General features: G+C 40.3%; 1 protein-coding gene across 3 annotated transcripts in view; it reads left to right on the top strand.

Moving 5' to 3' along the window:
* Window positions 1-25,355, top strand: part of Polq (DNA polymerase theta) — a 92,692-nt gene that overhangs the window by 59,885 nt on the left and 7,452 nt on the right. For all 3 annotated transcript variants that reach the window (XM_031363825.1, XM_031363828.1, XM_031363827.1), the window contains 8 exons: window positions 4,251-4,491; window positions 6,862-7,055; window positions 10,037-10,174; window positions 11,278-11,452; window positions 17,873-17,999; window positions 18,557-18,678; window positions 21,442-21,626; window positions 24,085-24,196. In XM_031363825.1, coding sequence (XP_031219685.1) covers window positions 4,251-4,491; window positions 6,862-7,055; window positions 10,037-10,174; window positions 11,278-11,452; window positions 17,873-17,999; window positions 18,557-18,678; window positions 21,442-21,626; window positions 24,085-24,196 — 1,294 coding nt within the window. The remainder of the gene's footprint in view (window positions 1-4,250; window positions 4,492-6,861; window positions 7,056-10,036; window positions 10,175-11,277; window positions 11,453-17,872; window positions 18,000-18,556; window positions 18,679-21,441; window positions 21,627-24,084; window positions 24,197-25,355) is intronic.

Consider the following 25,355-nt stretch of genomic DNA (forward strand, 5'->3'; position numbering starts at 1 on the left):
GGTTTTTATACCATGGTAAATTAAAAGTGAAATATAAACTGTTAAGTTTAAGAATGAGAGCAGAAGTTTTCAAATATTTGTGAAGATGGAGGCAGAACACAGAAGTACATGAGTGCAAGTTGTCTAAGGGAGTAGTGTGCTCTTAGGGACTCAGAGGCAAATCATATCACTAGTCCCTCAGAACAGTGTTGTACAATAGAGAGTGATGCAGTTATATTACTGTAGTATACAAATGACACTTTAATGCCTTACTGACGCATTTATTTAAAGATATACCATTTCTCCCAGGTGTTGCTAACAGATGTATGAAGTATACAGAGTGGAATTTAAAATTATACTATTTTAACATTTTTTTAGCAAAATAGTCAAATATAATATATTTCTTTTTTTCTTTTGGAATTTTAGCTTTGATTTTTTTTCTCCATTTAATTTGGTGTTGGATGTTGACCTGCTATAATTGCCTTTATTATGTCTAGGTATGTCCCTTGCATCCAGAATCCAGATGCTGGACTGTCAAAGACTTTTTAGTCATCTGAGATGATCATGTCGTTTTTCCCTTCAGTTTATTTACCTGGTGGATTACATTTACTGATTGTAACCACCCCTGCATCTGTGGAATGAAGCCTACTATATCATGGATGCTCTTTTTGATGTGTTTTTCAATTCTGTTTGCAAATACTTTATTGAGTACTTTTGCATCTATGTTCATGAGGGAAATTTTCTTTGTTGAGTATTTGTGTTGTTGGGGTACCAGGGTAACTGTGGCCTCATAAAATTAATTGGGCAGTGTTCTTTCTGTTTATTCTATGGAATAATTTGAGGAGTATTTGTACTAACTCTTCTTTGAAAGTCTAGTAGGATTCTGTGATAAAACCATCTTGTCTTGGGCTTTTTTCAGTTAAGAGACTTAATGACTGTTTCTGTTTCAGCATGGGTTATAGGTCTATTAAAGTTGTTTATCTAATCTTGGTTTAATTTTGGTCAGTGGTACCTACTAGGAAAATTATTCTTAATTTATTAAAATATTATTAAACATTTTAGAATTTTTAATTTTGATAGAGTACATGTTTTTAAAATATGTCCTTATTATTCTTTGGGTTTCCTTGGTGTCTGTTGGTATGTTCCTCTTTTCATTTCTGATTTTGTTAATTTGAATATTCTCTCTCCATCTTTTTAGTTCGTTTGGATAAGGGTTTATCTATCTTGTTGATTTTCTCGAAGAACCAACTCTTCCTTTCATTGATTCTTTGTATAGTTCTTTTTGTTTCTATTTTATTGATTTCAGCCCTCAGTTTGATTATGTCCTGCCATACACTCCTCTTGGTGCTCAGTTCTTTTGTTCTACTGCTTTCAGGTGTGCTGTTAAGTTGCTTATATAAGATCTCCCTAGTTTCTTTATGAAGGCAATTTGTGCTATAAAGTTTTCTCTCAGCAATGCCTTCATTGTCTCCTACAAGTCTGGGTATGATGTGTATTCGTTTTCATTCAACTCTAAAAATTCTTTGTTCTTAATTTCTCTCTTGATCCATTTTTCCCAGTCAGTAGAGAGTTGTTCAGCTTCCATGAGTTTGCAAGCTTTCTGTTGTTGAAATCCAGCTTTAATCCATTGTGGTCTGATAGGATTCCACTTTTCTCGGATCTGTGGAGGCTTGCTTTGTGACTGAGTAGATGGTCAGAAAGTTAAGTGAGGTGCTGAGAAGGTATGTTCTTTTTGCTTGATGAAATGTTCTGTAAATATCTCTTAGGTCCATTTTGTTTATAGTGTCTGTTGTTTGTAGTGTTTCTCTGTTTAGTTTCTGTCTGAATGACTTGTCTTTTGATGAAATGGGATATTGAAGACTTCCACCATTAGTGTGTGAGGGTCAGTATGTGATTTAAGCTGTAGTAGGGTTTCTTTTACAAAATGTGTGCCCTTGGGTTTCGGGAGTAGATGTTAAGATTTAAAATGTCATCTTGGTGGATGAGTATGTAGTGTCCTTCCTCGTCTCTTTTGATTAATTTTGGCTTGAAGTCTATTTTGTTAGCCATTAAAATGGCTGTACCAGCTTGCTTCTTAGGTTCATTTGCTTGGAATATCTTTTTCTAACCCTTTACTCTGAGATAATAACTACCTTTGATGTTGAGGTGTGTTTCTTAATATCTTCTAGCAGAAGGATGCAGGGATCCTGTTTTCCTGTTCATTCTATTAGTCTGGATTTTATTGGGAAATTGAGACTTTTGATATTGAGAGATATCAATGACCAATGATTGTTAATTCCTGTTATTTTGTTGTTGGTGGTGGTGGTAGTAGTGGTGGTTTTGTGTGTGTCTCCACTTGAGCACTCTTTTCACTTGTTTTGGTTTTACTGGTATGAGATTATTTCCTGTGTTTTCATGGGTTTGGTTAATTTCCTTGGGTTGGAGTTTTCATTCTAGTACCTTTTCTGTAGGACTGGGTTTGTTTAAATCTGACTTTAACATGTCGTGTTTTAATTTTTCAATCTATGGTGATTGAAAGTTTTGCTGAGTATAGTAGGCTGGCTGGCATCTGTTGTCTGCTAATGTTTGCAGCATATCTGTTCATGCCCCTCTGGCTTTTTGCATCTCAATTGAGAAGTCAGGTGTAATTCTAATAGGCCTGCCTTTATATGTTATTTGGTCTTTTTTTTCCCCTTGCAGCTTCTAATAGTCTTTCTCTGTTCTGTATGTTTAGTGTTTTGATAATTATTTGGTGGTGGGTATTTTCTCTTTTTTTGTCCAATCTATTTGGTGTTTGTCAACTTCTTGTACCTTTATAGGCATGCCCTTTTTTAGGTTAGGAAAACTTTCTTCTATGATTTTGTTTAAAATATTTTCTGTACCTTTGAGCTGGCAATCTTTTCCTTCTTCTATTCCTATTTTTAGATTTAGTCTTTTCAGTGTCCTAGATTTTCTGGATGCTTTGTGTCAGTAATTTCTTAGATTTAACATTTTCTTTGATCAATGCATCCATTTCTTCTATTGTGTCTTCAATTCCTGATTCTTTCTTTCATCTCTTGTATTCTGTTGGTGAAGCTTGCTTCTGTAGTTCCTGTTAACATTCCTAAATTTTCCATTTCCAGAATTCCCTCAGTGTGTGTTTTCTTTATTGCTTCTATTTCTATTTTTTGGGTCATGAACTTTTTTGTTCCTTTCCTTCAATTGTTTTTCCTATTCTCCTTTGCTTTCTTTAGGGATTTACTTCCTCTATCATGTTTATATAGTTGGTCTTAATGCATTTTTCTTGTGCTTTAGCTATGTTAGAGTATTCAGGGTTTGCTGTAGTAGCATAGCTTGGCTCTAGTGGGGACATATTGCCTTGGTAATTGTACTCTTCTGCTGGCATCTAGGCATCTGGGTTTGTGGTGATTTTAGGTCAGGTGCTGGTTTCTGGGTTTATCTTTGTTGAGTAGATGTTTTGTTCTTTGGTTTTTATTTCCTCTGTGTTTTCAGAGAGTATGTTGGCTATATGCTGCCTGTTTTACTGTCCTGCACGATTGGTATGTTTGCAGAGAGTACTTGTTGGTGTTAGAGGCTCAGGGAAGGGGAGGCCACGGTGTGATGGTCTGTGGACAAGGAACTTTTTCTTTTTTAGTGCAGTGGGAACTGAATTCAGAGTCTTTGTAAGTTCTCTGCTGCTAGGCTATCTCCACCAAGTATCTTAGCTTCTCTAAGGTTTTGTTTTGTGGTAAAGAAGACAAAGATTGCAGACTGGCCTTTACTAGATAAAAAGGTATCTTTTAATTTTGATGTTCTGGAATCCAAATAAGAATATGGGTGATATGAATTTATCATTACACTTGTAGTAGCAATCTTGATTTAAATAGCACATCTCATTAAACCATACACTACTTAGAATATTCTATTATTGGTTTTATTACCCATAGTATTTTGATATAAGAAGATAAAATACTCATAAAAATGTCATTTTTAAACAATTAATGGTAATTTTATGTCAGCTTTTCTCATTCAGTACTCCCCTATAAACTGTTTTCTTGGAGACAGATTTTACTCTGTAACCTAAGCTAACTTACCACGTAGTCCAGGCTGGCTTCATATTCACAGCATTCTTCCTGCTTCAGCCTCCCAGGTACTAGACATGCTTTCCTTTGAGTGGTACTTGGCTCTCAAGCCTGCTTCAGAATAAGGCCGGCCAGAGCACTGCAGGGATGTTAACTGAAAATGCGTTAAGTATGATGAACTTTCTGTCTTCCCCTTTAATATAAAAACCTTCCGATTGCTGTCTCATTCAGGTGGCATGTTGGCTTCTCGACCCAGATTCTAAGGAGCCAACTCTCCATAGCATAGTGACCAGTTTTCTCCACCATGAGCTAGCACTCCTAGAAGGAATAGAGACAGGCCCAGGAATTCAGAGCCTGGGGCTAAATGTGAACACAGAACATTCTGGGCGGTACAGAGCATCTGTGGAGTCCATTCTCATCTTCAACTCAATGAATCAACTCAACTCTTTGTTGCAGAAGGAAAACCTTCACGGTAAGAGCAGAGAGTGACATTTTATGTTAGGCTAGGGGTAGTGCATGCATACAGAGAGCAGAGAGTGACATTTTATGTTAGGCTAGGGATAGTGCATACATACAGAGAGCAGAGAGTGACATTTTATGTTAAGCTAGGGGTAGTGCATGCATACAGAGAGCAGAGAGAGTGGCATTTTATGTTAGGCTAGGGATAGTGCATACATACAGAGAGCAGAGAGTGACATTTTATGTTAGGCTAGGGGTAGTGCATGCATACAGAGAGCAGAGAGAGTGGCATTTTATGTTAGGCTAGGGATAGTGCATGCATACAGAGAGCAGAGGTTAGAGATAGTGCATATATACAGTGAGCTACTCTGTGGTCACAAGTGGGTAAGTTACACGTCTTATGCAGATCCTTTGGATTATCTACTGAGGATGTCAAGAATTTGTTTTCTGTAAAAGGCCAGGTAGTAAATACTTTTGGTTTGCAGGCCACATGGCCTCTACCACAAGTCCTTAGTCTGCCGTTGATCAACAGAGCAGCCATGGTCATGTTAAAAGCAAGCATCTGGTGCTCATTCAGCCATAATTTTCTGACCTCTGGCTTTATTACAATGATTTGAATTAGTGGCATCATATTCAGTTGTTGACAGTTATATATTTGATTTAACAGATCTTTCATAAAATTTAAAAGTGAAACCATTTCCTTTTTTAGAGCTATTAATAGTTTCTTTGGTAAAGGAGAGTCATGAGATTCTCCTTTTCTCTCAAGACACCATGGGTTTGTTGAGAAGTGTGATGGCCCAGGATAGACTTCTTGATTTGAGACATGTAATAAATGATATATAATGAAGATGATGAAGAGAAAAAAGATGTCTTCATTATGAGGAAGTTATACCATGAGCTGCCCAGAACAGCAGAGCAATGTGCTGAGAATCTAAGGCTTGAGTTGGAGCTGCCTCACTTCCCAGACAGGAACTTCACCAAGTTGGTGAAAGTTGTTATGTCTGGTTCTTAGGAAGTTGCTGTAAAGATCAATGAGATACCGTAAATGCTTGTTATCACGCTCATTGCTATGTTTATTTTACCTTCATCACAAAGCCTTGTTTTTCCTAGCGCTAAGGGACAGGATTACAAGGACTAAAGCCACACTGACTTGTGTGTTCATAGAAGATGTTCTACTGAGGTGATATTCGTCAGCAGCTTCTTTGTAGAAAGGAGGTTTTGTGTTTCAGCCTCTTAGCCTCTTTAAACCAATATAGGCTGACCAAGGAGAGGGACTGGCCCCCATTCTCTAGGGGTGCTCCTGCATTTGTGCTCAATAATGCTGAATCACACACAGCTCCTGCTCTGTCTCTGTTCAGATATCCTGGAAAGCCTGCCATTTTAATTGTCTCTGAAGATCATGCTAGAGTCTTGATTGGTAACATTTTAGGCATTCATTAGCTATTTGAATTTTAAGCTGGGCATGGAGGCACTTGCTGTTATCCCAAATACTTGGAAGGCTGAGGCCTTATTACTATGTAGTTTAAAAAAAATGGGTGATAGGGAGTATCAAATGTGCTTTGTACAATGTTAAGACTTTCCCAGTCATAGGACCTACAGAATTGTCATGCATTGAAAAACAGGAAGATTTTGGAGGCAATGTGGGAAGCTATTAAAATTTGTTTAGAAATGATTATTTTGGTGCTTGAGAGATGATTCTGAGGTTAAGAGCGCTTGCTGCTCTTGTAGAGAACCCGAGTTCAATTCCCAGCACATACATCTGGCAACTCTAGAACCTATAACTCCAGCTCTAGAAGGTCCAACACTTTCTTCTGGTCTCTGAGGACACATGCAGTAATGTGTACATACCTACACATACCCACACATAGACACATACATATAATTAAAAAATATATAAAAATGAAATCTGGAAAAGAAAGAAAACAATTTTTTCAAGATGTGCTTGTTATTTTACTGACCTCTAGATTTCCTTCTCTTCTGCTCTTTGGATAGGTATACTCTGGCAGCTGGCCTTTGCCCCATGGAGAGGTGCTTAAGGTGACGTGGATAAAATAGTCTGTTTCCTCTCGTGTATTAGCTATAGCCTTCTGAATGATTTGAGCATTGAATGTTTTCTAAGTCTTAGAAGAAATTTCCAGTCTGTTAGTCCAGACTGTTCCCAAGACTGCCAGCTTCTGTACTCTTGCACAGATGGAGTAGGTAGCATCTAGTGCTTAAACGACCTACCCTTGGCCACCTTCCCTTGGTCTGGGGCCCTGCTCAGGAGCCTGGATTTGAGTGACAGCTTGCGTAGCTTCTGGGGATTGTCCTGAACTTCGGCAGTGCAGAGGAACCGATGGTGTAGGTGATGACTTTCCGGTTCACTTTCCATTTTCTTTTTCAGATATTTTCTGCAAAGTGGAGATGCCCTCTCAGTACTGCCTGGCCTTGCTAGAACTGAATGGAATTGGCTTTAGTACTGTGGAGTGTGAAAGTCAGAAGCATATTATGCAAGTCAAGCTGGATGCCATTGAGACTCAAGCCTATCAGCTAGCTGGCCACAGCTTTTCTTTTACAAGTGCAGATGACATCGCACAGGTAGTGTCCTGCAAACACAGACACCGGGAGGAGCTTGTGGGGTTAAATAACTTGTGTCACAGCTTGTTGTAAAGAACAACACTTAGTAAAATGAAACAACTAAGAAGAATCATTGGGAAAACTGGTATAGTACCAGGCAACAAGTTGTATCTGTACTTCTGAGATGGGAAAGTTGTAAAGGAGACTTGGATGTCCCTGCCTGCATCCAGGGAGGAGCCCTTGCTCTGTAGTGGGGGTGGCAGCCATGGCAGAGTAACTGTGGCTCCATGATGCTGTTTCTTTCATAGGCACTTGCCCGCTATGCTCCAACATCTTTCTTTAGAGAGGCAAATTGGACATTTTTCTGAGATGTAAATTAAAATGCGACTTTTGTTAAATTTCTTTTTTATGGTTAATTTAAGATTTTTATAACTTTGCTGAAATTTTGAAAAAGTTACTCTTGTTTTATTTTTAGTACTTTCCATTTTCTCTTTTTTCCCTCCAGAGGGTAGTTGGAGTTTCTTTTTTCTCTCTGAGTGAGGGCATTCATACCCCGGGGAGCACCAACTGTTTGGTGTTTTCTGTATGCAATCTAGTAATATAACATTTAAGAAATATCATAGATTGTAGAGCCTGACTTGTGGGTTTGAGTTGTGCCTCCCCCATTCATCACCTATCTGCTTGACCCTGGATCAGAGTGGTTAAAACATCAACTCTTTATGCCTCCGTTTTTGATCAGTGAAATGAGGGTTGTGATTAAAAATGTGTCATAAAGTTGTGGCAATGGTGTAAAAATATACTTAGTGAGCATCAATAGATGGTAAATGATCAATAAATACTATAACTCCTAATAAAAGTGCTCTTGTTAAGCTAGAGAGTTTTGTGTTTTTAAGAACACAAAAACTTTGTTTTTTTGAAGTCTGTGTTTTATCTGTTTTAGTGCTTTCAGGGCATTCTTTGTGGTGGGGGCGGGGTTCGGGGTGGGGGCAAGGAGAGAGAGAGAGAGATTCTGAATTCTTTAGCTTTCAACTGTATACCCAGATTACTGTGTACATAAGGCACATATCAAAAACAGAATATATGGATTTCAACACAAACAAACATGGATTCATGATTCAGGGAACCAAACCAGGCGAACCATTTTAGGTCTCATGTGGTCCCTGGGTGTCTATGCCTGGTTTCTTGAGTGGGTGTTTACTAACCACTCATTAGACCAAACTTTAGGTGAGAGCAGGCTTTTAATGTATTGTCTACTGCCCAGGTCTTTTTTAAAAATGAGGTGAGTTAATTTGTGTATGATAATTTCACAGTTAATTCTGAGAGAAATTTAAGATAAAGAACCACTACATAGATAAGTGAGATCTTTGTGCTGTCCTGTTTCTTCATGCCTTCTAGGATTGTTTGTGAGTGCTGGTAATGTTCTACTTTCCTATTCACTAATCTGTTGTGGATTTGGTTTACTGCTTGCATTATGGGTTCCCAAAATGCATGAGAACCCTACGGTTGAGACACCGAAGGTCCCTGCCCTCAGCTAGTTCTAATTGGTAATTAAAGTTGCTGGTGGCCAATGGCTGGTCAGGGAGACAGCGATGGTATTTTAGATTTCCAGGGCAGCGGAACCAGGGGAAGAAGAAGGATTTAGAATTGCCATGCCAGGAAAGGAATAGGATGCAGGCTTGAGAGCTGTGGGAGAGGGAGAACCACCCATGTAAGAACTGTGGAAGAGCAGCACCAGGCGACCCTCCCCAACTGGGTCTGTACTAGCAAAGATGGAATACAGATTTTAGTAAGAAATAATTCAGGAGTATTGGAGAGAAGGCATTAGTTAACTTTGTGGAAGTTTGAGAGTCGCCCAGTCATTGCGATATTTAAAGCATATTAAAATAGAAGGCTCTGTGTGTGTGTGTGTGTGTGTGTGTGTGTGTGTGTGTGTGTGTGTGTGTGTGAGTGTGTGTGTGATTCAAGAATCCCGAGCATTTGGCAGGTGATGAGGAATGTGCCATTGGTGGCGGGGCGATTTGAATAATTATTTTTTTTCTCCTATCCTGTCATTCATGTACCTGTAGGGATTTCTTGATAAAATATAGGCTGCTATTAAATCTTAAATTTCAGAAAAAAATTACTATAACTATGTCTCATGTAGTTAAAATTTAGCCAGGTATAATTTTACGTGTTAGATGTGGCAGCCATATCCATATGCATGTATATATTTATATTTGTATAACACAGAGTTTGAGTATAAGCCTCAATGCCTGACATCTCTAAGATGCCAACTACTGCTACTATTGTGAAATGTAACATAGCTTAATTTTTATCATTACTGGAAAGGCATAGGGATATCCTTCTCTTTACTCTTCAGCCAATTTGTGGGGAAAAAAATCTTGTAGTTACATGAATTGTCTCCATTTTTGGAATTATTATTTGGAAAGTAGTTCAAGATTCATGAAAAGCCATCCAAGGTATATAAGCAAATGAATAAGTATAGTAAATATGGTTCTAAATTGCCTAACTTTACGTTCCTCTAATTTGAGTCGGTGAGGGCTTGGTTGCATGGGATTCTTACCGACATAGGCCACTCTCTAGCCTTTATCGTTGCCACAATGGATTAACCACCTTTGAGCTTTTATGTCTGGGGACTTCTGTGGCCCAGTTTTAGGACTGGATGGCTTTCCTGGTTGTCACTGGTGGTTAAATGACCATGCAGGGTGTATCTCAAGGGCCTTTAGAGGAGCCCACAATAGTCAGACCAACCCACGCCTCAGTGTCAGCAGCACAGCTGTCAGGCACGGACATGCCTGTGTTCCTGAAACAGTCTCCTCATGGCTCCCAACCCAGGTACCATGAGAGACATGCTCAGTGCTGTTGTTTACTAAAAAGAGCATGCTTCCAAACCCCCATGCTAACTTGTAGAGCTTATATTTCCAAATAACTTTAAAAACATACTTTCTGAATGACAGTAGCTATAATTTGATTCTTGACTGAAAAAGTATTGATTTTTGCAGGTTTTATTTTTGGAACTAAAGCTACCACCAAATGGAGAGATGAAAACGCAAGGCAGCAAAAAGACTCTGGGTTCCACCAGAAGAGGGAACGAGAGTGACCGCAGAATGAGGCTGGGAAGACGGTTCAGCACTAGTAAGGTGCTTGGGGGCATGCCCGGGGCACACATGGGGCACAGGAGTCAGAACTATTTTTAGTTTGTTGGTGTTGTGAAAAAATGCTTCTGACATCAAGAGCTGCACCATATTAACTTACCCAGGTTCAAGCAAGCAGGTTGGTTGGTGGCTCAATCCTGTAGTGATCTGCGGAGATGTTGTACCATGGGACTCGGGACTGTAGTCTACGTTAGCAGCTCTGTTCTTATTAAACAAAGTAGATGTTTGTGAACGTACATCTGCAGACAGTATTATTATCCAGTATGCTTAGGTCTTTAGTAGAATATGATTTGTATATGTATATGAACACCAAAAGTATTATAGCTGAAAAAATTATTTCTTCAGTTTCAAGAAAAAAAAATATTTTCCAAGGGTTTGTTTAAAGACCTTTAATCCACTATTTTCAAAGGAATTTTTCCAGTGGCCTTCTGTGGACACTGCATTGATTGGGGGCAAGGGGAGAAGGGCTTGGTGTACTGACGTTACATTGGGAAGATGGGGCGAGAAAATGTAGCCACACTGGCTGTGGAGAGCTGGCTAGTTGCACTTCTGTGGGATTTTTGACCCTGACCTCGTTATGAGCAGTTATCTGCCCTGGAGGTGTCACAGCTCGTTTTGCTAACCTTTTTGTTAGTCTGGCTGGTCCTTTTGACTCCTTAGTTTCTATTCTTAAGGACAGTGGAATCAGAAACTTGTGTTTTTAAACAAATTCCTCCTGATGTTCTTGACTGTATCAGGGCAGGAGGAAGACTACTAAGATGCCTCTAATCACTGACAGAATGGAGGAGGAAAGATACAAAGAAAAGAGATGCTGTAACTCTTGGGCTGTGGGAGGCAGATGCTTCATGAAACTGATGTTCCATTGATTTTGTCTTTTTAGTAGCTATAAATTTCCATATTGCTGTCTTATAAACTGTACTTACCAAGTTATCATTACAGGAACTTCTAAAACCACCCAGACAATGACAGTTGTGGATATAGGATTTATCAGACTAAATTTTGAGATGTCTTTACTTATCCAAGAGACATTCTGACTTGCTATTGAATTTGGACAATATTCTAACCTTATCTTATTATATTTTTTCCAGGATATTTTAAATAAATTAAAGGACTTGCATCCTTTACCAGGCCTGATATTGGAGTGGAGAAGAATTAGTAATGCTATTACCAAAGTGGTCTTCCCTCTGCAGCGGGCAAAGTACCTGAACCCGTTTCTCAGAATGGAAAGGATCTACCCTGTATCACAGTCACACACAGCTACAGGTGCGGGGACACAGGGACATGCACTGTCCAGTTGGGAAAGAAAAGATTCTCACATGTAATGTTTGCTGTGGTGACCTGGGGACTCAAACTTACCTCCCTGTGATGCTCCACTGCACTTAGAAATTCCACAATACCTTCTTCTCACACTGCCAGACAGTACCTTAACCTAGGAAGAGCAACTGGAGAGCGTCTGAAAGAGTGCTTTCTTTGGCACAGGATTTGGTATTTGAGTCTGTATTTGACTTGGTGTCCTTAGCCAACTTTATTAAACCTTTCACTTCTAGCTGGGTCTCTGTAGGCCCAGGGACATCAATATTGTCGATTGTTTCATTTTACAAAAATAGAAAAGAAAGGTGTAGGATCTCACATGCATGCCTTGGGAGAGAGATGAGTGTGACACAAAGAAAAATTGCTAATTTTCTAGGCAGTTACTTGCCAAACATGATGCTCATGGGAAGAAAGGGCAGTTTAACACATGCACGGATGAGGTGTTTAGATCAGTGGAAACAGTGTGGAGTCTGAAAGCAAAAATGAAGATGTGAATTCTGGTGTTAAGAACTGAGACAAGGTCTGTACCCTATCAGACTAAGAGTTCTCTTGTATAAAAGAGCTTCCCGCACCCCTGGCTGTGTTGTTTATTAAGTACAAATACTGCCAGACACTGTTGGCTTGTGGTTGGATGCAGTTCTTTTTCTGAATAACTCTCTTTTCCTTTGTCCCTAATAAACCCATGTCTTCATTCTTCCTAGTCATTTCTTGCCTTGTTGATATTTAACTTTCACTTTGGAACATCTGTTAATATTAGCAGCTAAATGAAATACTTGGTGTCTGTGATAAAATGCCATGACCTAATGCAGCTGAAGGACAAAAAGGCTTAATTTGCCTTAAGATCCCAGGGGGAATAGAGTCCATCAGAGCAGCGAAGGCATGGCATGACCGCAGGGACAGAAAACAGAATATGTTTCATCTACACAGGAAACAGAGGGAGCAAGCAGGAAGCTGGGGCAAGGCTATAAACCCTCAAAGCCTGCCCAGCAAGGCTAAACCTCCTAAACGTTCCATAACCTCCTCAAACAGCACCACCAACCAGGGACCAAGGGCTCAAATATTTGAGCCTATGTGGAACATTTATCATTCATATGACCACATGGTACCCAAACAAAATCAGCTTAAGTGTTTCAGAGTGTTACATTGCTATTTGGTACTTATCAATTCTATTGTATTTTTTACTTTAGAAATATAATATTTAATGATTCTTTATAACTGGTATAATATTCAATAATACAGAAATAGAAGTTTAGCTGAGCATGATTTCATGATTAGAATTTATTTTCATTAATGTATACTCATGCTTTATTTATTTTTACCTTCCTTTTTGTTGGCTACTAACTGAACTAATAGTCTAGTGCAGTGTGCTGGGGAGGGAAGACTTTGTCTCCTCCTGCTTTGTAACATGAACCGAGCCATTAAATGAAAATTATGTTAAAGCTAACAAGAATTAAACACTTACTTTGTTACTATAAGCTAAGTAACAATGATTGTAAGGATTTTATTTAGGAAAATAATGTCCAAGTCATTTAAAATATTTGATTCATTAGAAGAAAGTAAAATTATATGTAATGACTGCTAGAGAGACTAGCACAAAGCAAGGGTAATAACAATTCCCCAAAGTGGTGTTTGGAAAAAAAAATGCTCATATACTTTAAATCGATTCAGAGGTGTAAAGTACTATGCAAGAAATAAAGACTTTATAAGAAATATAAGGCTTTAGAGAAACTATTTTCCCCCCTTGGCTTCCTGTTATTTCTTTTCTTTCTTTTCTTTTAAAACTTTTTTATCGGTTATTTTATTTATTTACATTTCAAATGTTATAGCCCTTCCCTGTTTCCCTTCTGCAAGACCCCTCTCTCCTCCCTTCCTCCTGCGTTTATGAGGGTACTCCCCTATCCACATACCCACTCCTGCCTCCCCATCTTGGCATTCCCCTATGTTGGAACATTGAGCCTTCACAGGACCAAGGGCCTACCCTCCCATTGATGTCCAACAAGGCCATCCTCTGCTACATATGCAGCTGGAGCTATGGGTTGCTCTGTGTGTACTCTTTGGTTGGTGATTTAGTCCTTTGGAGCTCTGGGGGTTCTGGTTGGTTGATATTGTTGTTCTTCCTATGGAGTTGCAAACCCCTTGAGCTCTTTCAGTCCTTCCCCTAATTCTTCCATTGGGGTCCCCTCACTCAGTGCGATGGTTGGCTGAGAACATCTCCATCTATATTGGATAGGCTCTGGCAGAGCTTCTCAGAAGACAGCTATACCAGGCTCCTGTCAGAAAGCACTTCTTGGCATCAGCAATTGTGTCTGCATATGGGATGAATCCCCAGGTGGGACAGTCTCTGGATGGCCTTTCTTTCAGCTTCTGTTCCACTCTTTGTCCTTATATTTCTTATAGACGGGAGCAATTCTGGGTTAATATGTTTGAGATGGGTGGATGGCCTCATCACTCAGCCTCTGGATATGGTCTCTACAGGTTCTCTCTCTCCTTTGTTGGGTATTTTAGCTGATGTCATCCCTGTTGGGGCCTGGGAGCCTCTTGCTTTCCTGGCATCTGGGACTTTGTGGTGGCTACCCCCACTTCCCCATCCTCCATGCTACATACCTCTGTTCAATTTCCTGACCCTCTGTACATCTCCCCCATCTCCTCCTACACCTAATCCTGCCCCCTTTCCCCTCCTTCTCCTCTCTTCTTCCCATGTCCTTCCTACCCTCTACCTCCCATGATTATTTTGTTCCCCCTTCTAAGTAAGTAGTACTGAAGCATCCACACCTTGGTCTTCCTTCTTCTTGAGCCTCATATGATCTGTAAGATGTATCATGGATATTCCTAGGTGTTTTCCTAATATCCACTTATCAGTGAGGACATACTGTGTGTGTTCTTTTGTAACTGGGTTATCTCACTCAGGATGATATTTTCTAGATCCATCGATTTGCCTGTGAATTTCATGAATTCATTGTTTTTAAAAGCTGAGTAAATGTATGACATTTTCTGTATCCATTCCTCTGTTGAAGGACATCTGGGTTCTTTCTGGCTTCTGGCTATTATAAATAAGGCTGCTAGGAACATAGTGGAGTGTGTGTCCTTGTTATTTGTTGGAGCATCTTTTGGGTATATGCCCAGGAGTGGTATTGCTGTGTCCTCAGGTAGTACTATGTCCAATTTTCTGAGGAACTGTCAAACTGATTTCCAGAGTGTTATACTAGCTTGCAATTCCACCAGCAATGGAGTAGTGTTCCTCTTTCTCCACAATCTCTCCAGCATCTGCTGTCACTGAGTTTTCGATCCTAGCCATTCTGACTGGTATGAAGTGCAATCTCAGGGTTGTTTTGATTTGCATTTCCCTGATGACTAAGGGTATTGAACCTTTCTTTTTTTTTTTTTTAATTAGATATTTTCTTTATTTACATTTTGAATGATATTCCCTTTCCCAGTTTACCTTCTGGAAAAAAAAAAAAAAACCCTGTCCCCACCCCCTCCCTCTGCTCACCAACCCACCCTCGCCCATTTCTTGGTCCTGGAATTCCCCTACACTGGGGCATAGAGCCTTCACAGGGCCAAGAGCCTCTCCTCCTGTTGATGACCAACTAGGCCCTCCTCTGCTACATATGCAGCTGGAACCACGAATCCCACTATGTGTACTCTTTGGTTGGTGGTTTAGTCCCTGGGAGCTCTGAGGGTACTAGTTAGTTCATATTATTGTTTCTCCTAAGGGGTACAAACACCTTCAGCTCCTTGGGTCCTTTCTCTAGCTCCTTCATTGGGGACCCTGTGCTCAGTCCAATAGATGGCTGTGAGCCTCTTCTTCTGTGTTAGTTGGGCACTGGCAGAGCCTCTCAGGAGACAGCTTTATTAGGCTCCTGTCAGCAAGCACTTGCTGGCATCCACAATAGTGTGTGGGTTTGATGATTGAATATGGGAAGGATTCCCAAGTGGCACAAGCTATTACAACTACTCTGGAAATCAGTTTGGCAGTTCCTCAGGAAATTGAGCATAGTACTACCAGAGGACCCAGCTATACTACTCCTGGGCATATACCCAGAAGATGCTCCAACATGTAATAAGAACACATGCTCTACTATGTTCATAGTAGCCTTATTTATAATAGCCAGAAGCTGGAAACAGCCCAGATGTCCCTCAACAGAGGAATGGATACAGAAAATGTGGTACATCTACACAATGGAGTACTACTCAGTGATTAAAAACAATGAATTTATGAAATTCTTAGAGAAATGGATGGATCTGGAGGATATCATCCTGAGTGAGATAACCCAGTCACAAAAGAATACACATGGTATGCACTCTCTGATAAGTGGATATTAGCCCAGCAGCTGGGATACCCAAGATACAATTCACAAACCACAAGAAACTCAAGAAGAAGGAAGACCAAAGCGGGGATACTTCAATCCTTAGAAGAGGGAACAAAATACCCATGGAAGGAAATGCAGAGACAAAGTATGGAGCAGAGACTGAACATTTCTTTAGGTGCTTCTCAGCCATTCAGTATTCCTCAGTTGTGAATTATCTGTTTAGCTCTGTACCCCATTTTTAATAGGGATATTTGGTTCTCTGGAGTCTAACTTCTTGAGTTCTTTGTATATATTGAATATTAGCCCTCTAGCAGATATAAGATTGGTAAAGATCTTTTCCCAATCTGTAAGTTGCCATTTTGTCCTGATGACAGTGTCCCTTGCCTTATAGAAGCTTTGCAATTTTATGAGGTCCCATTTGTCAATTCTTGATCTTAGAGCCTAGGCCATTGGTGTTCTGTTCAGGAAATTTTCCCCTGTGCCAATGTGTTTGAGGCTCTTTCCAAATTTCTTTTCTATTAGTTTCAGTGTATCTGGTTTTATATGATGTTTTTGATCCACTTGGACCTGAGCTTTGTACAAGAAGACTGGGTCAATTTGCATTCTTCTGCATGCAGACTGCCATTTAAGCCAGCACCACTTGATGGTTTTAGCTCCTTTGTCAAAGATCAAGTGACCATAGGTGTGTGGGTTCATTTCTGGGTCTTCAATTCAGTTCCATTGATCTACCTGCCTGTCACTGTACCAAGACCATGCAGTTTTTATCACAACTGCTCTGTAATACAGCTTGAGGTCAGGGATGGTGATTCCCCCAGAAGTTCTCTTATTGTTGAGAATATTTTTCGCTGTCCTGGGTTTTTTTGTTGTTCCCAATGAGTTTGAGAATTGCTTTTCTATCTCTGTGAAGAATTGAGTTGGAAGTTTGATGGGGATTGCATTAAATCTGTAGATTGCTTTTGGTAAGATGGCCATTTTTACTATGCTAATCCTTCCAATCCATGAGCATGAGAGATCTTTTCATCTTTGAGGTCTTCTTCGATTTCTTTCTTCAGAGACTTGAAGTTTTTTTCATATAGATCTTTCACTTGCTTAGTTAGAGTCTCACCAAGATATTTTTGAGAAACTTTGTTTCTTTGTTTGTTTTTGTTGTTTTGGGTTTTTTTTTTCTTTTTTCTTTTTTTTTTTTTTTTTTTTTTTTTTGGTTTTTCAATACAGGGTTTCCCTGTGTAGCCCTGGCTGTCCTGGAACTCACTCTGTAGACCAGGCTGACCTTGAACTCAGAAATCCGCCTGCCTCTGCCTCCCAAGTGCTGGGATTAAAGGTGGGCTATTTTTAAAGTTTCTACCTACTAGAAAATTGACCATATCTGATTCTAGTTTCCCAGCATGTCAATATTGTTGCTAACTCTTGAATGATGATGCTGAAGTGAGGTTGAAACTGTGGTCCCATGGCTGCCTCTTACTGGTCCCAGTAGTCCTTGTCAGTGTCTACCTGCTCCATTCCAGGTGTTCTGTGTTGTGCCATGACCCCTGCTGCCAGGTGCTAGCAGCCGTGTTCCCTGAGGTTGGCTAGTGTGTCTGCTCCGTCATCATGCTCCTATGTTCATTCTGTGATAGGCATAGCTCGGTTTACGAGGGTGTTCCTGTCAGCACATTGTTCCTAGAGAACTAGCTGAACTAAGAGCGCACTATTGTAGCTGATTACTTTCAGAAGGACCTCATGCTTACTGTTAATCTGTGAAAATGCAGAAAACTTGAAACACAACCCAGCCTAGCATTGTTGAGTATGCTGTTAAGATGCTGTGTGTGCATCATGCATTCCTTTGCCTCATGTCACATTTGTAGGAGTAAGCGGACAACTGTGAGGGTCAGTTGTGTCCTGTTGTGTGGGATCTGGAGATGTTCCTTGAGTTGTCAGGCTAGGCAGCAGGTGCTGCTTTTTCCTATTGACCCATCCTGCCAGCCCCAGCTGGATCATTCCAAAGATCAGTCAGAGGTGCAAAAGCTAACGGTTGGTGATTGCCAGGTTCATTTTTCCAATTGTTTTTCTTCTTGATTTTTAGGACGGATAACCTTTACAGAACCCAATATCCAGAATGTGCCAAGAGATTTTGAGATTAAAATGCCAACACTAGTGAGGGAGAGCCCACCTTCTCAAGCTCCAGGCAAAGGCCGATTCCCACTGGCCATGTAAGCTTCATTTCTCTACACTGATATTATCCTTTCAAGAGTGTGATGGCAGTAAGACCCTGTTGTGTAGAACAGTGCAATGTGTTTAGATTTGTACTCCAGACAGACAATTTTAGTTCTAGATGTCATCCATTTCAAATCCTGTGATGGATGAAGCTTGTTGATGGTGAAGGTGGCAGACCTGCACTAGAGTTAATGCTGCCACTACAGTGTGATTTGTCAACTATGGAAGTGCAGGGGCTAGCCATGCCAGCAATGTCCCCTGCCCCCACATGCACTTGATAAGAGGAAGAAGCAGCTAGAGAGTTTGCATTAGGTCTGGGTAGAGATTTGTGCAATTAAATGGGGTGGGGTGTCTCAGAAGCAGTTTATAGGGAGGTGCTTACAGAAATGGCTCCATGGTTGCTAACAGGGGTCTAATGTCTTAAACTTTAAAGTGGGTTTCAGGTTAGGTTATTTAGGTTTCTTAGGTAGAAATACTATCTTTATTGGCAATCAGACCTTGTATGTATCTGAGATTTGTCATGTTCTAGCTGATGGTTTTATTTGTACTACAGAGGACAAAATAAGAAGGTTTATGGCCTGCACCCTGGGCATGGAACACTGAAGAAGGAGAAGGCCTCAGATAGAGGGATGCCATTTTCAGTGAGCATGCGCCATGCCTTTGTGCCTTTCCCAGGTAAGAGGCTCCGTGTTGCTATAGGGTTGCTTATAGGCACTGGGAAGTCCCTGAATTATGAGTAGAGTTCAGAGGTATGCATCATGCCCTCCATGTCTCCTGTGCTAGATGCTGTGCCCACTCCAGTACCACTGTGGTTATCTCGGTAGCTGCGGTGTGCTCATGCTCTCTGTAAGCCTCTGCAAAATGTAGTTGATTCTGCCCATCCCTGTTTGCCTTTGCTTCTCCGTGGGGCCTCACTGGTACTGAAGTGTCCTTCTGCACTTTCCTCCACTGACTTGGAGTAGCAGGTCGGGGTTCCTGTCTGTGATTTGTTTGCTCCTGTGGTTCTTGATTTCTAATCATATCTGTCTGCTTCCTACTGCATGAGTGGCTGCCAGGCAAACTTCAGCCTTAAGTCTTAGACTTGTTTATCATCTAAACACCTGGAGATTGTAACCTAACTTCTTAATTACCCTATCATTACAGTGCCCATTTCTCTTTCTCTTTTGCCAGTGGGTAGTCCAGGTAAATAAAATCATGTTATAAGTTCTGTCAGAAACTTCCTTTCCATAATGAACTCATAGTCTGATGAGGTAGCCTTGCTTGGTAAGTGTGAACTATCGGCATACAAAGTCCAGTCTAAGCCAAGGAAGCCTCAGCACTGTGTGGGGTAAGGGCTTTTCCAGTGAGGACAGAGCATGGCTGGGTTTAAAAGCCTTATTGCGCAATAGTAATTCAGTGTGAAGCATGCTCATGATTTGAAGTTTCCTAGTTGCCACATTGTACAGATTTCCCAAATTCCAGTATTTGAAAATTCTCACCAGATCCTACAGAGCACAGAAGACCTTTGACAAAGCGAGCAGGTTCATCTTTTTGGAAGGATCACTTTGAAGGATAAACGTGTTTGTAACCCGCATTAGTGGCAAAGGGATTCCTGTGTGTGTTCTGACACATATTTGATGCACAATTCCTTTTTGAATTCTTGCTAGTTCTGCTTGCCTGCCTTATAAGTGTCCAAGCTATAGTGTCAGTTTCCTCAGATCAGAGGGAACACCCCATCCTGCAGGGTTTCCAGAGGTGTTGGTATTCCAAAGCTATAGATACCCCCCTCATCTGCCAGGATTTCTTTTCCAGGTATACATAGCTGTGGCTATGTGGTCTCTTCTACCTGAGAGTTATTGTTCTGTACATACTTCTGTGTTTGGGCTTTTCACCTAACATTTTTATATTAAAGGCTTGTGCTTATCAGTTAGAAATGGGAGTAGATGGACCTGGTGGTACACACTTTCAATCCTAGCAGAGGCAGGCAGATTTGTGAGTTCTAGGCCAACCATAAGCTACATAGTGAGTCTTTGTCTCAAAACCAAATACGAAATGCGACTATAACCCAGTTTAACCTGTGTGTGCTCAGTTTGCACCATAGTCTATGAGGTTGTTTGCTGAGTCACAGATTAAAATCAGCCGAATTGTGTCAGTGTCTGATTGCTGCCTGGTAGGCAGAAGGCTTCCCAGGAGTAGCATATGAGTGTGTCTTGCACACTTGTCTGAGTGTGTTGGGAAGATTTCTGGATGCTGCTATTTTAAGTGAAGAAATTTACTTCTGGCTATAGGTTTAATTTCCAGTCCTCTATTGTGAGTGAAATTCAGTGTTTTTATTATATTTGAAGTTCTTCTGTCTTTTATTTCAGTGAACTTACATATGAAGTCTGTTATGGATTTTTAGCAACCACTTGTCCTCTGGACTAGCAGTTAAAGTATCTTTTCCTACTTTGATCATGTTTTTGTGTTTGAAGTCATCTTATCAAGTTATTTGAGGTCCAAAGAAGCTTGCCGTATTCCGTTAGTACTTTTCCTCCCCTGCTGCTAACTTATTTTTTTTCACTGAATAGCTTTGATATTGTTGAACCAAAAGCACACTTAATATACAGTAACTGAACACCAATTTGTCCATTACTTATTTTTCAACAGCCATTTCTTTTTTAGAGGTTTAAGTATATTTAATTATTTTCCTTTTTATTTATTCTCTCATATATTACATCCCAATCGCACTTTACCCTCCCTCCCTTCCCCCAGTGTCTTCCCCCAACCTCCCCTTTCCTTCAGGTCCAACCCCTCCACGTCCCCTCAGAAAAGAGCAGTCTCCCAGGGACATCATCCAAAGACACCATAAGAAGTTGCAGTAAGACCGGCACATATCCTCCCATCATGGCTGGACGAGACAACCCAATATGAGGAAAAGGGGTCTCAAAGACAGACAAGAGTCAGAGACACCCCCACTCCCACTGTTAGGAGTCCTGCAAGAACACCAGGCTATACAACCATAACATACATGCAGAGGACCTAGGTCAGACATGGCCTCCTAACCTCTGCAAGCCCTCCTGAGTCCCTGTCACCAACAGCTATCTCTTATGGGTATAGTCTATGAAGTGTTTTCTATTAGCCTATTGTATATAGATTTTCTGTAGTGCAAAGGGAAATTTAAGTCTCTTACCCTAAGGAGCAGGAGAAGCATGAGAGAATTGTTGTAGATTATATGCTAGGTGCTGTGGGAATACTGAGCAAGGCACCCACTGTGAAAGGACAGATAATAGGAGTGGCTTTATATATACTACATACAAGTGAAAACTTACAAACCTAATGCACAGAAACAAACTTTATTGAGCTTGAAGTAAGGCCTTAACTTTGAACACATAAGCTTAAAGTTACACAACTGCATGTCTGTCATCTTGCTTAATTGTAGTACGGAGCTATCCCAGCTTTTAAAGGAGTTGTGCTTTCCAGGTGGTTTAATATTGGCTGCCGACTACTCTCAGCTTGAGCTGAGGATCCTGGCTCACTTATCTCGTGACTGTCGTCTCATTCAAGTCTTAAACACGGGAGCAGATGTGTTCAGGAGCATTGCTGCCGAGTGGAAAATGATTGAGCCTGATGCTGTTGGTGAAGATCTGAGGCAGCAAGCAAAGCAGGTGAGCCTAGGGCATGAGCTTCATAAACGAAAAGAATTAATTAAATGCTCACAACAATTTCAGTTGAGGAGTGATCTTTCTCTCTGGAACTTTCAAGTCACATTCATTGGTCTCATGGTATTTATTAAACTAAGCTCTTTGGGTCACTTGGTGTCAAGAAAAGCCTGTGTATGTAAGTCTATGCTGTGGCTAGTCATGGTATCTGGTACTCAGTAGATATTTACCTGCAAGTGACAGGGACAGTGAGGTAATTGTTATACATGAGGAAGAATGTGTCTTTTAAATCTCTAATCAGTAAATGTCTTGACAGAAAGTTTTATATTTTCTTACAGCATCTAGCCAAAGTGCGTTGTATTGAAGGTAGTCTCTAATGGTTTTGAAAATAGAATTGGATTGTAATGGATGACGGAGCTTTGAGCTGTTCAGGAGCTGTCTTGCACTTTTGCACTGGAACATTGTTAGTCGCAGACATGGCAAAGGTCATGTTACTATTTCCTAGTTTGATTAATACCAACATTTTCCAACCACACACCCTGTGGGAAATCAGATGCCATTTTCCAGAGACCTGCTCTAGCTTCCCTTTCACCCCAGATGTAGCTGGTGAGCGTTTCTCCCTCTCACCAGTGCAGTTTATCACCAACACCAGTCCCCACTCTTTAAAAAGCTAGCTCTGCTTTCTTTCTTTCCTGAATCTGCATGTAGCAGAGTCAGACCCTTAGTAATTAACTCTTACAGCCCACTCTTGAGACAGGTGTCACTTATATCCCTGTTTTATAGAAGAGGGAACAGACACAAAGTTAGAGATTGTTCACATGTATCTGAGAAGGAGGGAACCTCAGTCAGTATGTCTGACTTCTGGATCTAGTTTTCCAGGGGGATACTGTCTGTATTCATTAATGCTGGCCTGATCCAGCAGTGAACATTCTCGAACAATGTCTGCTCTGTCTCAGCATCCACCAAGTGATCTAATCCCCAAGTTTTGCTGAGATTTCAGACCACACTATGCTAAAGCAGACAAGTATACTTGGAATCACAACAAAATAGTTTTAAAAGCCAGAAGGAAGAACAAATGGAAGTTTAAAGTAAAAAGTCCTTGGCCTGTGTGGTGACACACACTTTCTTGCCCCAGGGCACAAGCAGGCATGGTAGAGGTGGTGGCAGCAGGATCCTGAATGCAAGGTCAGTCTGATCTGCTTAGCAGGTCAGGCCAGCCAGAACTTCACAGTGAAATCCTATCTTAAAACAAAATTTAAAAATCCCACAAAATATTTAAGAGAAGAGGATGGGGTTCCCCTAGTGTGTCACATTAAAAGTTTTTGGGATTTTGATAGTATTTTATCTGATAAGCAAATTATCCTTTTGGTTGTTGTTGTTTGGTTGGTTTTTGCTGTTTTGTTTTGAGGCAGGGTTTCTCTATTGACCTGGCTGACCTGTTCACTCTGAGGATCTGGTTGGCCTCGAACCAGCTTGCCTGAGTCCCACTCAGCAGGGACTTCTCTTTTAATATTTAATGTTTATATGGAGCTTGCATTATGTCAGTTTCCTAAATACCCACAAGTCATCAGTTTTTTACTGCCAATAGTCTCATAATACAGATCTTTATGTTTTGGATGAAACCATTTAGCTATAAAAAGATCAGGTGGCTATGGCAAGATCATGCATGACTCCAGGCAGGACCTGCTATTAACTGTATAGCTTCCAAAATTTACTTCCAAGGTTTTGTTTAATCCTTTTTAAAACACGATTTATTTATTTACTTTATGTATATGAGCACACTGTCACTGACACACCAGAAGAGGGCATTAGATCCAATTACTGATAGTTGTGAGCCACCATGTAGTTGCTGGGAATTGAACTCATGACCTCTGGAAGAGCAGCCAATGCTCTTAACCCCTGAGCCATCTCACCACTGGCTTCTTCAGCAAATCCTACTGACTTGTTTAATACTTAATCCAGATTAATTTTGCATTTTGTGATTTAGACAGCTCTAAGCTGAAGATATTTCTTTCTACAGACGTTTCCCCTGTTCTCAAACTGCTTGCCCCTGTCAGGAGCAAGGACAAGGATAGGAACATTTGCAAAACTTTCTTTGCAGATTTCTAGCCATTTCCTTAGCAGACATCATTGAGATACTCTGGGGAATAAAACTTGCTCTAATGGCTGGTGGGTAATTAAACACAGAAATCAATCTTCCTATTTTAACTGCTCTCCTTCTTATTCATATTCACTCTTTATATTGGTACATACACATGCAAAGTAATGCTCAAAGGCAGACCAGGTGTTTGCTGGGTATCAGCTCTGTGGGTCCATCCCACTAAAGCTGATATAATTTAATTATTTCTTTGGTTCACTATGAAGTAAAAAGTTTACCAAGGTATCAATTCTAATGAACACTGTATTCTTAAGTTTTGTATGGTTATAACCTTCAACTTACTGAGCATAATTACTTCCCTTTTAGATTTGCTATGGAATTATATATGGAATGGGAGCTAAATCTTTAGGAGAGCAGATGGGCATTAAAGAAAATGATGCTGCTTGCTATATTGACTCTTTCAAGTCCAGATATAAAGGTAAGGAGTTTAAGGATCTTGTAGCTACTCACTACATTAATTAATACCACAAAAATTTATTAAAATCTTTATTAATCAGAAGTTTTACCAGGAATTATTGAGGGCAAGTAGCATGCAGCTTACTGTCATTATTTATTAAGATCAGCTTGTTTAAATAAAGTCAGCATCAGATGTTAGCAGGCGCATTTGCTATCTGTGCTGTACACTGTGCCTACTTCCAAAATGTAGATGTTGACTTGTATTTTAGAGTTAAATAGCTTTAGATTGACAGTAAAACATTATTTGTGTTAGGAACTCTGAGTGACTTATGATAGGTATGTTTAAAGTATGTTTACATACTTTAAATTATCTCTTCTTTTAAAAGCTTATCACAGCATAATTTATATACAATTAAAACCACTGTTTGCATATGCATAACTCTGTGAAGTTTCACAGTTGTCTGTAGTCATATATTCTGATACTCTGCGCTTTAGCCAAGACACGAGGATAGGGAGAAGGAAGGTTTTGGGGATGGAGAAGAAGGAGGGAAAGCTGCAGTTGGTATGTAATATATGAGAGAATAAATAAATAAATAAATAAGAATAAGAAAGGGGGCCAATCAGCAGTAGTCTCTTGAAAAAGCCTGTGCTAATGAGAGGTTTACATTGTTTTGTTTTTTCTTTGCAAGAATAGAAATCATAGTACTCAGAAAGCCGCTTGTATCAACAGCACTGTCGGGAAGAAAGGCAGAATGGGTCTATACAGAAATGAGAGGCTCTGGGATGAAGCTTCTGTGCTTTGTAGATAACTCACCATATTTGACACAGTCGTGGACCTTGTAGAAATAACACTAAATAGGAGACCTAATTCATGTTCTCACAGAGCATCAGTTCTTCTTAACATACTTGGCAGAGAACAGCCGGTAGGAAGGAGAATATATTTATTTCTCACCTTCCAAGCAAAGTGTCGACTCTAGTTTGTGGATTGATCCCTGTCTTTGATGTGGAGGAGAAGGAGAAAGCATCTAGAAGTAGTATTGATCCTCTGAGAGCCAACAGGGGAGAGCCATGCAGCCCTCAGTGGACGCTGCTCACTGATAGAGTATTGAACTTCCCATGGCTGAAAGCAGGCAGTTCAGGCTTAACTGGAGTCATTGTTGGATTGAGATACTTACTGTAGG

This window comes from Mastomys coucha, unplaced genomic scaffold, assembly GCF_008632895.1.
Source record: "Mastomys coucha isolate ucsf_1 unplaced genomic scaffold, UCSF_Mcou_1 pScaffold12, whole genome shotgun sequence".
NCBI classification, from domain to species: Eukaryota; Metazoa; Chordata; class Mammalia; order Rodentia; family Muridae; genus Mastomys; species Mastomys coucha.